The sequence below is a fragment of the Salvia splendens genome, chromosome 18 (genome assembly GCF_004379255.2).
Source record: "Salvia splendens isolate huo1 chromosome 18, SspV2, whole genome shotgun sequence".
Classification (NCBI taxonomy): Eukaryota; Viridiplantae; Streptophyta; class Magnoliopsida; order Lamiales; family Lamiaceae; genus Salvia; species Salvia splendens.
In genome coordinates, this window is record NC_056049.1 from 1349582 (window position 1) to 1361890 (window position 12309).

At 41.2% G+C, this 12309-nt stretch overlaps 1 protein-coding gene across 1 annotated transcript; it reads right to left on the bottom strand.

The window, feature by feature from the left end:
• Positions 1-1072: 1072 nt before the first annotated feature.
• On the bottom strand, positions 1073-3126 carry LOC121775921 (9-cis-epoxycarotenoid dioxygenase NCED1, chloroplastic-like). Its single transcript, XM_042173015.1, has one exon. The coding sequence runs from the start codon at positions 3069-3071 to the stop codon at positions 1341-1343; it is 1731 nt and encodes a 576-aa protein (XP_042028949.1). The 5' UTR covers positions 3072-3126; the 3' UTR covers positions 1073-1340.
• Between the last annotated feature and the right edge of the window lie 9183 nt (positions 3127-12309).

Sequence of the window (12309 nt, forward strand, 5' to 3'; positions counted from 1 at the left end):
CCCACTAGCCGGTTGTGCGAGTGGGCGTCGATTTAGGCTATTTTTTTTAAATCTGAATAATAATAAAAAAATTGACTGTTTTTTTCGCCCGTTTTTTTTATTTTTTTTTCCCCACATTCATCTATAAATACTCATATTTAACCTCTTTCATTTTACACACAAACACACTAGTATTTATAATTTAAGTGTGCAATTTTTAATTTCTAGTATTTTAAATTCTGTCTTTTTTATTTATTTTTTAGATTTTAATTATGTTTTTTTTTGTTTTTTTAGGATTTTAAATTGAAATTTTCTTTTATTTAATGAAGTGTGTTTTTATTAATTGAATTTGTTGGTAATAAAAATAAAAAATGAAATTGAATAAATAGTTAAGAAATGAGATGATTAAGAGATGGATGGATGCATTAGAGCATCTCCAATAAGAATAGCCCAGGCATAGCCAGCCACAATAAACAAAATTATTAAAAACAAATCATTAACAATCACACAAAATACGGAATTAAATTTACGACACATATACGGGAAAATTCAATAATAATATTAAAATTTTAAAAAGTACATTAATTAAAAAAGTACATTAACAAAAAAAATTACATAAATTAAATGAAAATGACGTCCAAATCGTTAAAACAAGTGGTGCAAATGAAAATGACGTTCAAATCGCGTATATATAGTGTTTCGAAAATTAAATAAATAAAAAAAATCCCGCTCGCCGATCTGGAGCCTGCAATGGCGGCCAGGAGATCGGCGAGCGCATCGCCGAGCGCTCGGGAATCGGATTGAGCTCGCCGTTTTTCTCGCCGATTTGGCGCTCGCCGGCTGTAATGGTTCGGCGAGCGCCAAGAATCGGCTAGCCGGTGCGCTCGCCGCTATTGGAGATGCTCTTAGTTGTCTCTTAATAAAGAGATGGGGTAAAAAGTGCAGTATGGTTCATGAATAGTTAATAGATGAGATGGTATTGAGACACTTATGCGGATGTCCTAACTAAATAGAATTATGAAAAACCCTTACTAGTGAAAAAAACAGAAGAGTAACATGGAAAAATATATACTCACATTTATAAAAATTGAAGTATACAATTTGATTTTATTCCTAAGTTAAATATGTATCAAATCCCACACAGTATGCGTGAAAGAATGAAGAGAAAAAACCGCTGAGCTTCCGTTTTCTATCTACACCAAAGCTACAAACAGTTTCCTCCTAAAACCCCTCACACTATAAATACTAAAATCCCTAAAACCCTTTCGAAAAAAAAGGCGCCAAAATCAGCCGGCGGCGAAACTCCGGGGATGTATTCCTAACAATCCCTCAGGCGTCTCTCCTCCGCCGCCGACCGCCGATCACGCCTGTCCGGCGAACTCCTCCGCCCCGATGAACGTGCCGTGGAATCCGTACGGAACTCTCGAGGGGAGCTGCACCGTCGCTTCGAGCTCCATCGTCGCCGCGTTCACGATTTGGAGCTCCGATTTCCACGCCGCCTCGTCGTGCGCGAAGGCGAGGATGTATCCGTCGTCCTCCGCTGCCTCCGCCGCGGCCGGATCTCTCGGTAGGAAGAGCGGCTCGCCGCCGTATTTGTTCTCGCCGTAGAGGAATTTTTTGGTTTCTCCGGTGACGAGGTCGACCTTCGCGAATCCGGAGACCTTCGGCCACGGCTCCGCGATGGCGAGGTATGCGTAGTTCGTTTTCCGGCCGAGTTTACAGCGGTTGACCATTCCGGCCTCCAGATTGACCTGATCGTCGCCGGAGAGGACCGGGCGGCGTGTCGATTTTCCGGTTTTTAAATTGAGGCGGATCTCGGAGAGGACGCTCTTCAATCCTTCGTCGCATTCGTTGAAGATCGAATCCGGCGGAGTCATACACGATCCGATCACGACGATCTCCTCCGTCTCCGGCTCCTCCCACGCGTTCCAGAGATGGAAGCAGAAGCAGTCAGGCACCTCTATCCACTTCATTCTAGAGGCTTCCTCAGCATACTTGCTCAACACGCCGAATCGCGCCGTTTTGTTTTTGTCGTACACCACCGGAGATCCGCCGCGGATCATCTCCGATAGCTTGAACACCACCTGCTGATCTGGAATCACCACGAAATTCTCCGTGATCGCGAAATCGTGCATCATCGTTGGATCGGAAACCGGAATTTCAACATCCTTCGATTTGTCGCCATTTTTGGAGACGCGGAAGTATTTGAGGTAAGGCTTTTTGATCACGTCGTAGCTGAGGGCGAAGAGCTCGCCGGATAGTGGATCGATTTTCGGGTGAGCGATCATCGTCGATTCGGATTCCAATTGTCCGTTAAAATCGTAACGCTCGACGGTTTCTAGATCGCCATTTCCGGTGATTCTAATGTGGTAAGGGAGATCGTCCTCCGACATCGCGAGGAGGCGGTTGTTGAAGTAGACAACGCCGGCGTTGGCGGTGCCGCATCCGCGGCGGTGATCGACGAGGTCGAATAAGCCGCGCGCGTAGAATAAAAGGAGCCTCGCCACGCCGGAGTGGCCGTGGAGCTCGCCGATCGCCTTCGGGAAAATCGACCGGCCGAGGGCGCGCTCTTGTGTTAGCCTCTCTGTTTCGGTGAACCGGCACGCGTAGCTCACGTGTCCTCCCTCGCCGAATTCGACGGCGTGGATCATCCCGTCGCCGTCGAAGAAGTGGTGGCCGGCCTCTGGCGCGAAGAGCGGATTCGCGCCGTTGCGGACGTAGACGCCTTTAATAGACTCTGGTATTTTTCCGGCGACCGGGAGGCGGTGGCGCACCGGCTGCTCCGGCACCGGAGCGAAATTTCCGGCGATTTGGACGCCGGGGTCGGATGTTTTCGGGAGCGGCTGCTGGAGCTCGTGGTGCTTCAGCGCTTTCTCCACCGCGTCGAGTGCCGCCGCGGCGGCCGTCTGGATTAAATTCCATTGTGGCTTTGGTTGAGAGTCGGTTTTCTTCACTATCTGCGGCGGCGGCGCGGTGGCGGAGTGGTGGGGGAAGAGGAGGGTGGGGGTTTGGATGGCGCATTTGATGGTGTTGGGATGATTATTATGATTAGTTCTAATCCAAGAATTTGAGCATGGAGCTGAGGCAGCCATGGATATCTATTTTGATGAGTTTGTGTGTGTGTTGTTGTTGAGTTTGGGAGGGAGTGTGGAGATTGTGGTTTGATGAGAGAGAAGGGAGGGGTGAAGGTATATATAGACGGTGAAATGTATGGAGGAAGGTCCACGTGTTGAATACAAAGGAAAAGAGATGCATGAATGACAATAAGGCGAGCATGGGGTCTACTTCAAACTTCCACACCACCATATTTTCCTCTTGCTTCACTATAAAGGAATTGTATGAGGAATAATTTTGTACAATTTCCTCTTCCTTAAACAAGAAAAACAAGAAAAACGATGGTAGTAGTAATTGCTTCATCCATCCACTTTCAATAAATACGTAATACCTCCATCCCATATTAAGTGTGCAATTAGTGTAGACGCGGATTTTTAAAAAAATGAGTTGAATAAGTTAGTAAACTATGAGGGTGTCCATAATGGTGGCCCGGCCACCATTCGTGACTCTCATGTGGCCCTCCGCAATGGTAAAGTAAACAAAATTAACAAGGGCCACCAAATGTGCCCCTCTATAAAAAAAATTAATTAGTTTTCTTTTTTTATTGTTATTTTTAATTTAACTATGTTAAATTTTAGTAGACTAATAATTTGGGAAATAAACATAATTTAATAAAGTTACGAAATAGAGTCAAATTTTCATCGTACTATTGATAGGGGAAAATTCTACAACGAAAATTTTTAAAAAACACAACATAAAAAGATAAAAAAAACGCCACCGCTTCCTACTCGGTGGCGTCATCGAAATCCGGCACATCTTCTTCACCACCTTCTCGCCCACCGCCACCGCCGCCACTGCCGCTAGCTTCGCCCGTCTCCGACCCATCGGAGAAGCCCAACTTCGACCTCAATCTAAGAATGAGGTCGTAGTACATCTTCTTGGTGATTGGGTCCGTCGACTTCTCGTACAAGGACAAGTTATCCGCAAGTTGCTTCATCATCTGCACCTCCAGTGTTTGAGCCAACGCCGCGGTCGGTGAAGGGCGCGGTGCCGCCGCGCTCGCCCGAGAGACTTGGGAAGCGGTTCTAGCTAGGCATGCACAAGGGTCGTAAACCGCCGGTTCCGGGCCCGAACCGGCGGTTCAAGGGTCGAGAAATTGCCGAACCTGAACCGGCCCGCCTAGCTCCTGGCGGTTCCGGTTCCGGTTCAAAAAACCGGCGGGTTAAGCGGTGGTTCAAAACCGCCGGTTTTCGGCTTGAACCGCCGGTTCCGGGCCGGTTCGGCGGTTCGACGAATTTTTATTTCTTTATTTTTTTTTTTGCATTTTTCAACTTTTCAATTTTAATCAAATTAAATTACACTTTTCAAGTTTGTTTTTGTATGCAATGTGAGTAAATAAAATTGAAAAAAATACGGCTAAAGTTGCAATTTTATTGAAATTGCATGTTTACAAATTACACGTTACAAGTTACAACAATTACAAATTGAAAACATATGGCGGTCTTGAAGTCTTAAACAAAATTTAAATACAAATGAGATTACTAGTGAAGAACTAATTACAAATGACAAGAAATGACGTTGAAGTTCTTAAACGTATAAGTGTATTATATATATACTCTTAACCGGCGAAGAAGATCTTTCTACATAACTAAATTAAGGACACCTTTAGCAATTCAACTTTAAATGTTGAGTTTCGTCTAACAATCACCAATTATAGTAGAATTGTCAAAAGTTTCCCTCATTTAGCCGTATAGAGAAATATACTTCATCGACTAGAGTATATACAAATACAATTATGTAATTGTATTTGCATATTTTTAAAGTAGGAATTAATGGAAAAAAAAAGAAATAAAAGAAAAAGGACTTAAGCTCAACTTAAATTAAAAAATTTAAGTTGAGGTGCCTACGTATCCCAATTGCTCATTTGCATTAGGGAATCAAAGTCCACGTAGTTCTCTTACCTTACTTACCTATTTGGCTTGGCCGGCGGCGGTTGACGGTTGGCCTAATCTTCATCCCCGGTGAATTCATCTTGTGATCCCTCTTGACGATCATTCCAATCATTTTCTTGTTCTCGGACGTCAGCTTTGGCCCAATCATCAAGTAACATCACGGCTTCCATATTTTTCGCCGAGAGCTTACTTCTTGATTCATCCAAAATGCGCGAGCCAACACTAAAAGCGGACTCGACGACGACGGTGGAAGCCGGAACAGAAAAAATCTCCTTGGCCATTGAAGCAAGGATGGGAAAATCTTTGTCGTGGGTTCCCCACCAATCGAGGACGTCGATTTGGGCGGGAGGAGTAGGACCTTCATCACCAAAGGAAAAGAGTGATTCAAAATATAAATCTAATTCACTGACCATACCTGATGACCTTCCGCCGGTGCTGTAGTTGTATAGGTCGGCTAGTTGGGATTGCGCGTCGGGGTCATCATAATCGGCTTGAAATGCAAAGCCATAGTTATGTTGTGGAGGAGGTGGTCTTCTGACTTGGTGAGTGGTGTTATACTTGGTTTCATATTCGGTGTAGAGAGAGCGCAAGTTATACTCGAGGTTTTGTTGCACAACTGACCGGTCCGGGAGGTTTATTTGAAAGGTTTCTGAGAGGTCGACTCCAAATTCGTCACTGGTATCCGATTGGATTGCTTGAAGGGGACCAAGATCAATTGAACTCAAATTGTTATAATAAAAATCTAAAATTCTAGAGGTACCTGCTAATTTCCATTTTGGATCCAATACCTTTGCAATAAAAAACACGTTAGGAATCTCACTGAAATACTTGAGCCATTTTTCAATCATATAATACAAAACGCACATTAACTCGGGAGAAGAGGAAGCATTTTTCATTGCAGTTTTAAAACCAAGGGATATGTACATGCAATGCTCCAAAACACGAACAGCAGTGCAATAATAAACACCCGACAATTCAACATTAGCATTTTTGAAATATTTGAACAATTTAAATAAAGCCAAACTGTTATCCCAACAACTATGCGAAAGATATAAATCACGGTAGGGGTTAGTTCTATAAAAATCACATAAAGCATCTTTATGTGTCAAGGTAGAATTCAGACAATCATATGTCGAATTCCATCTATGAGACACATCTATAGTAAAATTCGTGTACCTGACATTCTTTTGATGGCAATATTTCTTCCATGCTTTGTCAATAGCTGGCTTTTGATGGATTAATCTAACTGCATTTCTAATAGGAGAGACATGCTTTTGTCATAATTCAAGCGCATCATGTACACATAAATTTAAAATATGGCAAATGCATCTTTGATGAAAATACTTACCTCCAATTACCGGTGTACAAGCCGCAATCAAATCGGCAATACTTGCGGTGTTGGCAGTTGCATTATCAAAACCAATAGAAAATATCTTGTTGCATAACTGAAACTCATTCAACACTTGTATAATCAAAGAAGCAATTTCGGGTGCAGTGTGTGGACTTTCAAATTCTCTAAAACCAATTAAACGCTTGTTCAAAGTCCAACTGTTGTCCACAAAGTGAACCGTAATACCCATGTATGAATGACGGTTAAAACAATCCGTCCAAACATCTGAGCAAATGTTCACCCTGTGGCCCATGTTAACTAAATAACGTGATAATTCTACCTTTTTCTCCAAGCACTACCGAACGGTAGATCGTTGCACGGTCATTCGACCTATTCTTTTGATTGCTACATTCAACCCACTTTGCATAGTAACCTCAAAACTTTTGTCATCAAAAACATTAAAGGGCATATGCTTCATAGCCGCCCATCTAGTCATTGTATCATCAAAATTCTTTTTATCATATTTAAATAGAAGCGCACCTGACGAACCCGAGCCGGCGGGTTGGAAGTTTAGTTGGCTTTGGGTAGAGGCAGTGCCGCATTCTACCGGATGCTTTGCCACTAAATGGCGACGGAGGGTGCCATATCCACCACCGGCGGACCATTTGTACACTTTATCGCAATAGTTGCCGTAAACATGAAAGTCTGAAGTCTCTTCTTGAGAGTTCGGATCGTGAGAACTTGGAATCACCACCGCCACCTTCTTGTAGTGTTTGATAAAAATGTCCGATTTCAAAGCTTTTGCCGTGTTAGTGGGTGCAGGGGGAGGCATCTCCTCATTTCCGCCGATGCTAGAAGGAATACGAGAATGCGATCTATCCTCGTTGTTGTCCGAGTCCGACGATATAGTAACGTCGAACTCCTCATCTTGTTGGGAACGACCTCCCCTACCCCCACCTTGTTCCATTTCAGCAAGTAGCATGGCGGTCCTATGATCTTCTTCCATCTACAAATGTTATGTACGTAGAAGTTAAAAGTATGAACGCAAAAAAAAAAAATTAATGAAATTTTGTGCATGTGAATTGGAAAACAAATTTTTCATTACTTACTTGCATGCGTTCGGCTGCCAATCGGAAAACCTCTTCCATAACATCTCGACGACTAGGTCGTCGAGATTTTGAGGGACGCGTAGTGCTTTGATCCTGGGCTATTCCCTTGCCCCGATCACCACGTCCCGATCCTCCACGAGAAGAAGACATATTGAATATATTGATAAATGAAAAGTAATATTGACTTGGAATGAAATATGTATAAAGTATAAAAGAAGTGGTAAATTATGAGCACAACAAATATAGTAGTGAGCAGAAAGTGTAGAATTAAACTTGCGCAATTAGAGAGAATGAGGAGAGAATAGAGAAATGGAGATTGAGAATGAATCCTTGTTAACACAAGAATGGGGTAAGGAAATATGAAGGAGAAGTGGGGTATTTATAGGAGTAAAATTGGAAGAAATAAAAAAAAAATTCAATTTTCAAATTTCAAATTTTCGGCCGAACCGCCGGTTTACCGCCTGAACCGGCGGTTCAACCACAAAACCGACGGTTTTTCCACAAAACCGGCGGGTTGGTCCACGGTTTTCCGACACAAACCGCCGGTTTCTGACCTCACCTAGCCCCTACGCCTGAAAAGCTTTCGGAACCGGCGGAAACCGGTCGGAACCGCCGGTTCAAACCGCAGGTTTTCGTCCAAAACCGGCGGTTTTCGCCCAAAACCGGCGAACCGCCGGTTCATACCAATCCCTACTTTGAACCCCTACGAACCCTATGTCGTTCGACCCTTTGAACCGGCGGTTCGAACCGCCGAACCGCCGGTTTTGAACCGCCTGTTCAGGTTCAATATATTGCCGAACCTGAACCGGCCCTTCCGACCCTGCGACCCTTCTGCCGGTTCGACCCACCGGTTCCGGGCCCGGTTCCGGTTCATGAACCGGTGGTTCCGAACCGCCGGTTAACCGCCGGGCTGGGTCGGTTTGTGCATGCCTAGTTCTAGCTTCCCGGATGGCGGCTTGTTGGCCCTGCGGGCGCTGGCGCCTCGACAATGTCGAGGGGGGCCCATCCCTCACATCGTCATTCAGGTCGAATGCACGTGAGTCGCTACCACTGCTGTAGGTTCCGTCGGCCCCGAGTTTTTTTCTTCTTCCCAATGGGACCGGTCTCATCATCGCAGATCACCTTGAATTGAGGGGAGTCTCGGAGAAGCATGTATTCATTCCAGTAAGTGAACTTGGGCCAACCTTCAGTATTGAACAACTGATACGATAACGCTCGTACGTCAGCTTCGCTGCGGCCACTTTCAGCATTTTTGAGTTGTTTCTCGTAAATGCTCCTGAACCTCTTCACAGCTCTACTGATTCGGCCGAACTTCTTCCGGATGTCGGGGGTCTCCGGTGTACCCATCAACTGTTCCCATGTGACTCTATCAAATTCAGACAGAGGAGACTGGGAGTATTGGAATTGGGAGGATTGGAAGTGCTGGGACGGGTTGTTGATCGCGTCCATATTCGGTCGGTAGTCACCGAACCCCGATGGTTGGCGAACTATGTTCCTCTGCTGGGATGACTGGCCCCGGAATTGGGGCGATTGCGGACTCCACATCTGATTGGGGAAGTTGTCGTATCCCGAGTCTCCATACCCCGGGGAATCACCATCTCCACCTTGCATTTTTTGTAGGGATTGGAAGTGTAATGAAGGGATTGGAAGTATAGAAAGAAGTGAAAAAAATGGAAATGGAAGTTCATATTTATAAAAAAAATTCGAAATTAAAAAATAAAAAAAAAATTCGGCGGCCCAGCCGCGAAACGCGGCCCGCTGCAGTGGAGGGCCGCGGCTCGCCCTCGGCTCTCGGCCCTGCGCCCCGCCTCTCGGTTCTCTGTCCCCCATTGTGGACACTCTGAGTCTCACTTATATATAGTAGTTTTATAATAAAATGTGAGTAGAATTGGTTGGTGGAATATAAGGTCTACTTACCATTTCTGGTAAAAGTGAAATGTGACTCTTATTGTGGGACGGACCGAAATGGCAAAATGTGACACTTAATGTGGAACGGAGGTAGTATTTTAATGTAAAATTATAAACTATGATTCATTTTATTAGAACGAGAAATATACCCAAAAGTATAGAGTATTAGTATACAAGTGGGGGAGAATGGGAAAAAAAGAATGGGACTGTTGATCGTAGATGGAGAGAGTATTTTTAGCAAAAGGATAAATTGTCATAAAAATCATAAAATTTGGCAAATTCTTTTGTTGAAATTATACTCCATCTGATATGGTCGTCGTGAAATTATACATGGGTGCATCAATGTTGAGTTAAATGATGTCGTTGATTTGTAAAATGTAGTCATTTCATTGAAAATATCAATAGTCTCAAGTTTAGGGTATTTTTCGGTGTCACTAGAGAATTTCAAACTCCCGACCTTGGTATGTTTCTAATGAGAGACGCTTAAACCAACTCTACCAAGACAAAAAATTATATATGTAGATAAAACACACATTTTAGGTTTTTTCATATAACTTAAAAATATGAGTTCTATTCTACCAAATTGATATAAGTAGACGAGAATTGTCGGGATCGAGCCCATTGTTGGGCTATATCACTGACAATCTGACATCAACCCACTATAAAAAAAAATAAAAAAATCATGGTAGTAGTAATTACTCTCTTCGTCCCCGAATAAGAGTCGCTAATTTCCATTTTGAGCCGTCCCCCATTAAGAGTCACTCTTCATTTTTACCATAAATGGTAGTAGGCCCCACATTCCACTAACTCACTCCACTCACATTTTATTATAAAACCAATATAAAAAAGTGGGTCCCACATTCCACTAACTTTTTCAACCAACTTTTCTCTAAATTTCTTAAAACTCGTATCCGGTCAAACAACGACTCCTATTAAGGGACGGAGGGAGTAATATGTAAATCACACAAGAAAGATAACCACTTACTAGCGATAAATTACTTGCAAAATCTGGGAAGTAACAGTTAAATACTTAAATCTATTTTTAATTAGTGGTAAAATATTCCCGGGCTTGACGTGTTGACGTATATAGTACTTATAATTAAATATTATTTTACTATGTAACATGCACGATTTATGCAGTGCATGATCCCCGATAATTTTGTGGCAAAAAATTAAGCATTGTGATAGCGACATAAAATTAGTTATGGGATTTAATTGGAAAGCAAAGGCTATGTTAGTTAGTTGAAGTTATCAATTAGACCAATAGCTTTCTTATGTTCATGCAAAACGACACTAGTTTCGATGTTAATGTGCAATTAGTAAAGGACGAAGGAGATGGCGAAAAAATTGGGCAAAATATGATAAAAAGGAGAAACTTGTACAGACTAAACAAGAGAACTCAGCTCAAAAAACTAGTCATGTTAGGAGAAAGAACTCATTTAGTATATATACCACACATCAGTTGTTCTCACGACCGATGTGAGATTAAATCCGTAATAGAAACGTTGAGAAAAAAAATTCTACTATAAGAATGAGAATGATTTTAGTGATTGAACCAAAATGGAAAAATAAAACTATTTTAATCATTGTTATATATGTATATATTGTATTGATCGATTCATGATAGGAAATATTCGAAGTTGTGAAGTATAGGTAAAGGCACTAATTCATGATCGTAAGCCCCTCAATGTGCTTTGCTTTCATTGAGTCGATGCTTTTTGTATGTTTCTTGTTGGTGTCGATCTGTCATCTGGTGTATTTGATACTAGGGTTTTCATTTATTGGTAGTTTGTAGCATGTTTATTCTTTATCATTGTTTATTTTGTAGAAATCATTTGTATAGATATAGAATATGGAGTAGCATTATTTTGTTGGAATTTAAGGTAAAATCATTTTTTGAATTCTGCTAGCTAGTAGTATTAAAAAATTAGCTTGATGTCTAGTTAATTCCCACATACTTTTATTTTAGCCACAATATATTTATGAAATTTTATAGTAACACTTTACTATTTCGTCAAACATGCAGTCTACTTGTATTTATCTACTACACATCATTTTAGTTATAGAACTAAAAACTAATTATTTATTTTACAGTTTGTTAAATGTACACGTTAAGAACGATCCAGATTTTTCAAAAGAATTTAGGTATGGAATTCCTTGACAGACTAACTTTAGCAATCTACTTGTATTTATCTACTACACATCATTTTAGTTAAAATACTAAAAACTAATTATTTATTTTACAGTTTGTTAAATGTACACGTTAAGAACGATCCAGAATTTTCAAAAGAATTTAGGTACGGAATTCCTTGACAGACTAACTTTAGTTAGTATTTATTTAAATAACTAAACACAAAGATCCTAAATTAACAACCATATCTTCACTAATATAATATACTCCTCCAACGAGATTAATTTTTATAATAGTATTGAGTTTGTATCAATAGTAGTGTTTTTCTTCATGTCATTGATGACTGCAATAAACAGAAAAAGGGCTAATATGATAATCGTTAATTGGTAGGTTATCAATAATAATTTAATTAAGTATTTAGTTGGAAAATAAAGGGTTGATTTTGATAGAGATATGATCTTTGTGACACCTGCCTACCATCTTACCTTTCATAATTATAAGAAATTAAAACTAACTAGAAAGCTACGTGTTGTTTTGGGACAAGGCTTATGTCATGGGGTCAAAACTCCATTATGTTTATTTATTTAGTTTCTAAATTTATTTAATTTGAATAATTTGCGTGGGAGGAAGTTTGAGGTGGACTACTAATTCAAACATAAAACCAATATACTGATTTGTTGGTGATTTCAATCAAATTTAGTTGATAATTGGTCCTTGCATGATCTTCGTGGTTGGTGATTATTTAGAGGATGGTGTCCAATTTTTTTTAATTTTATGCTAATATCATTGATCGATAATTTGAGCGATAATTTTACTAACTAGAAATATTAAAGAGACTTTGAACTA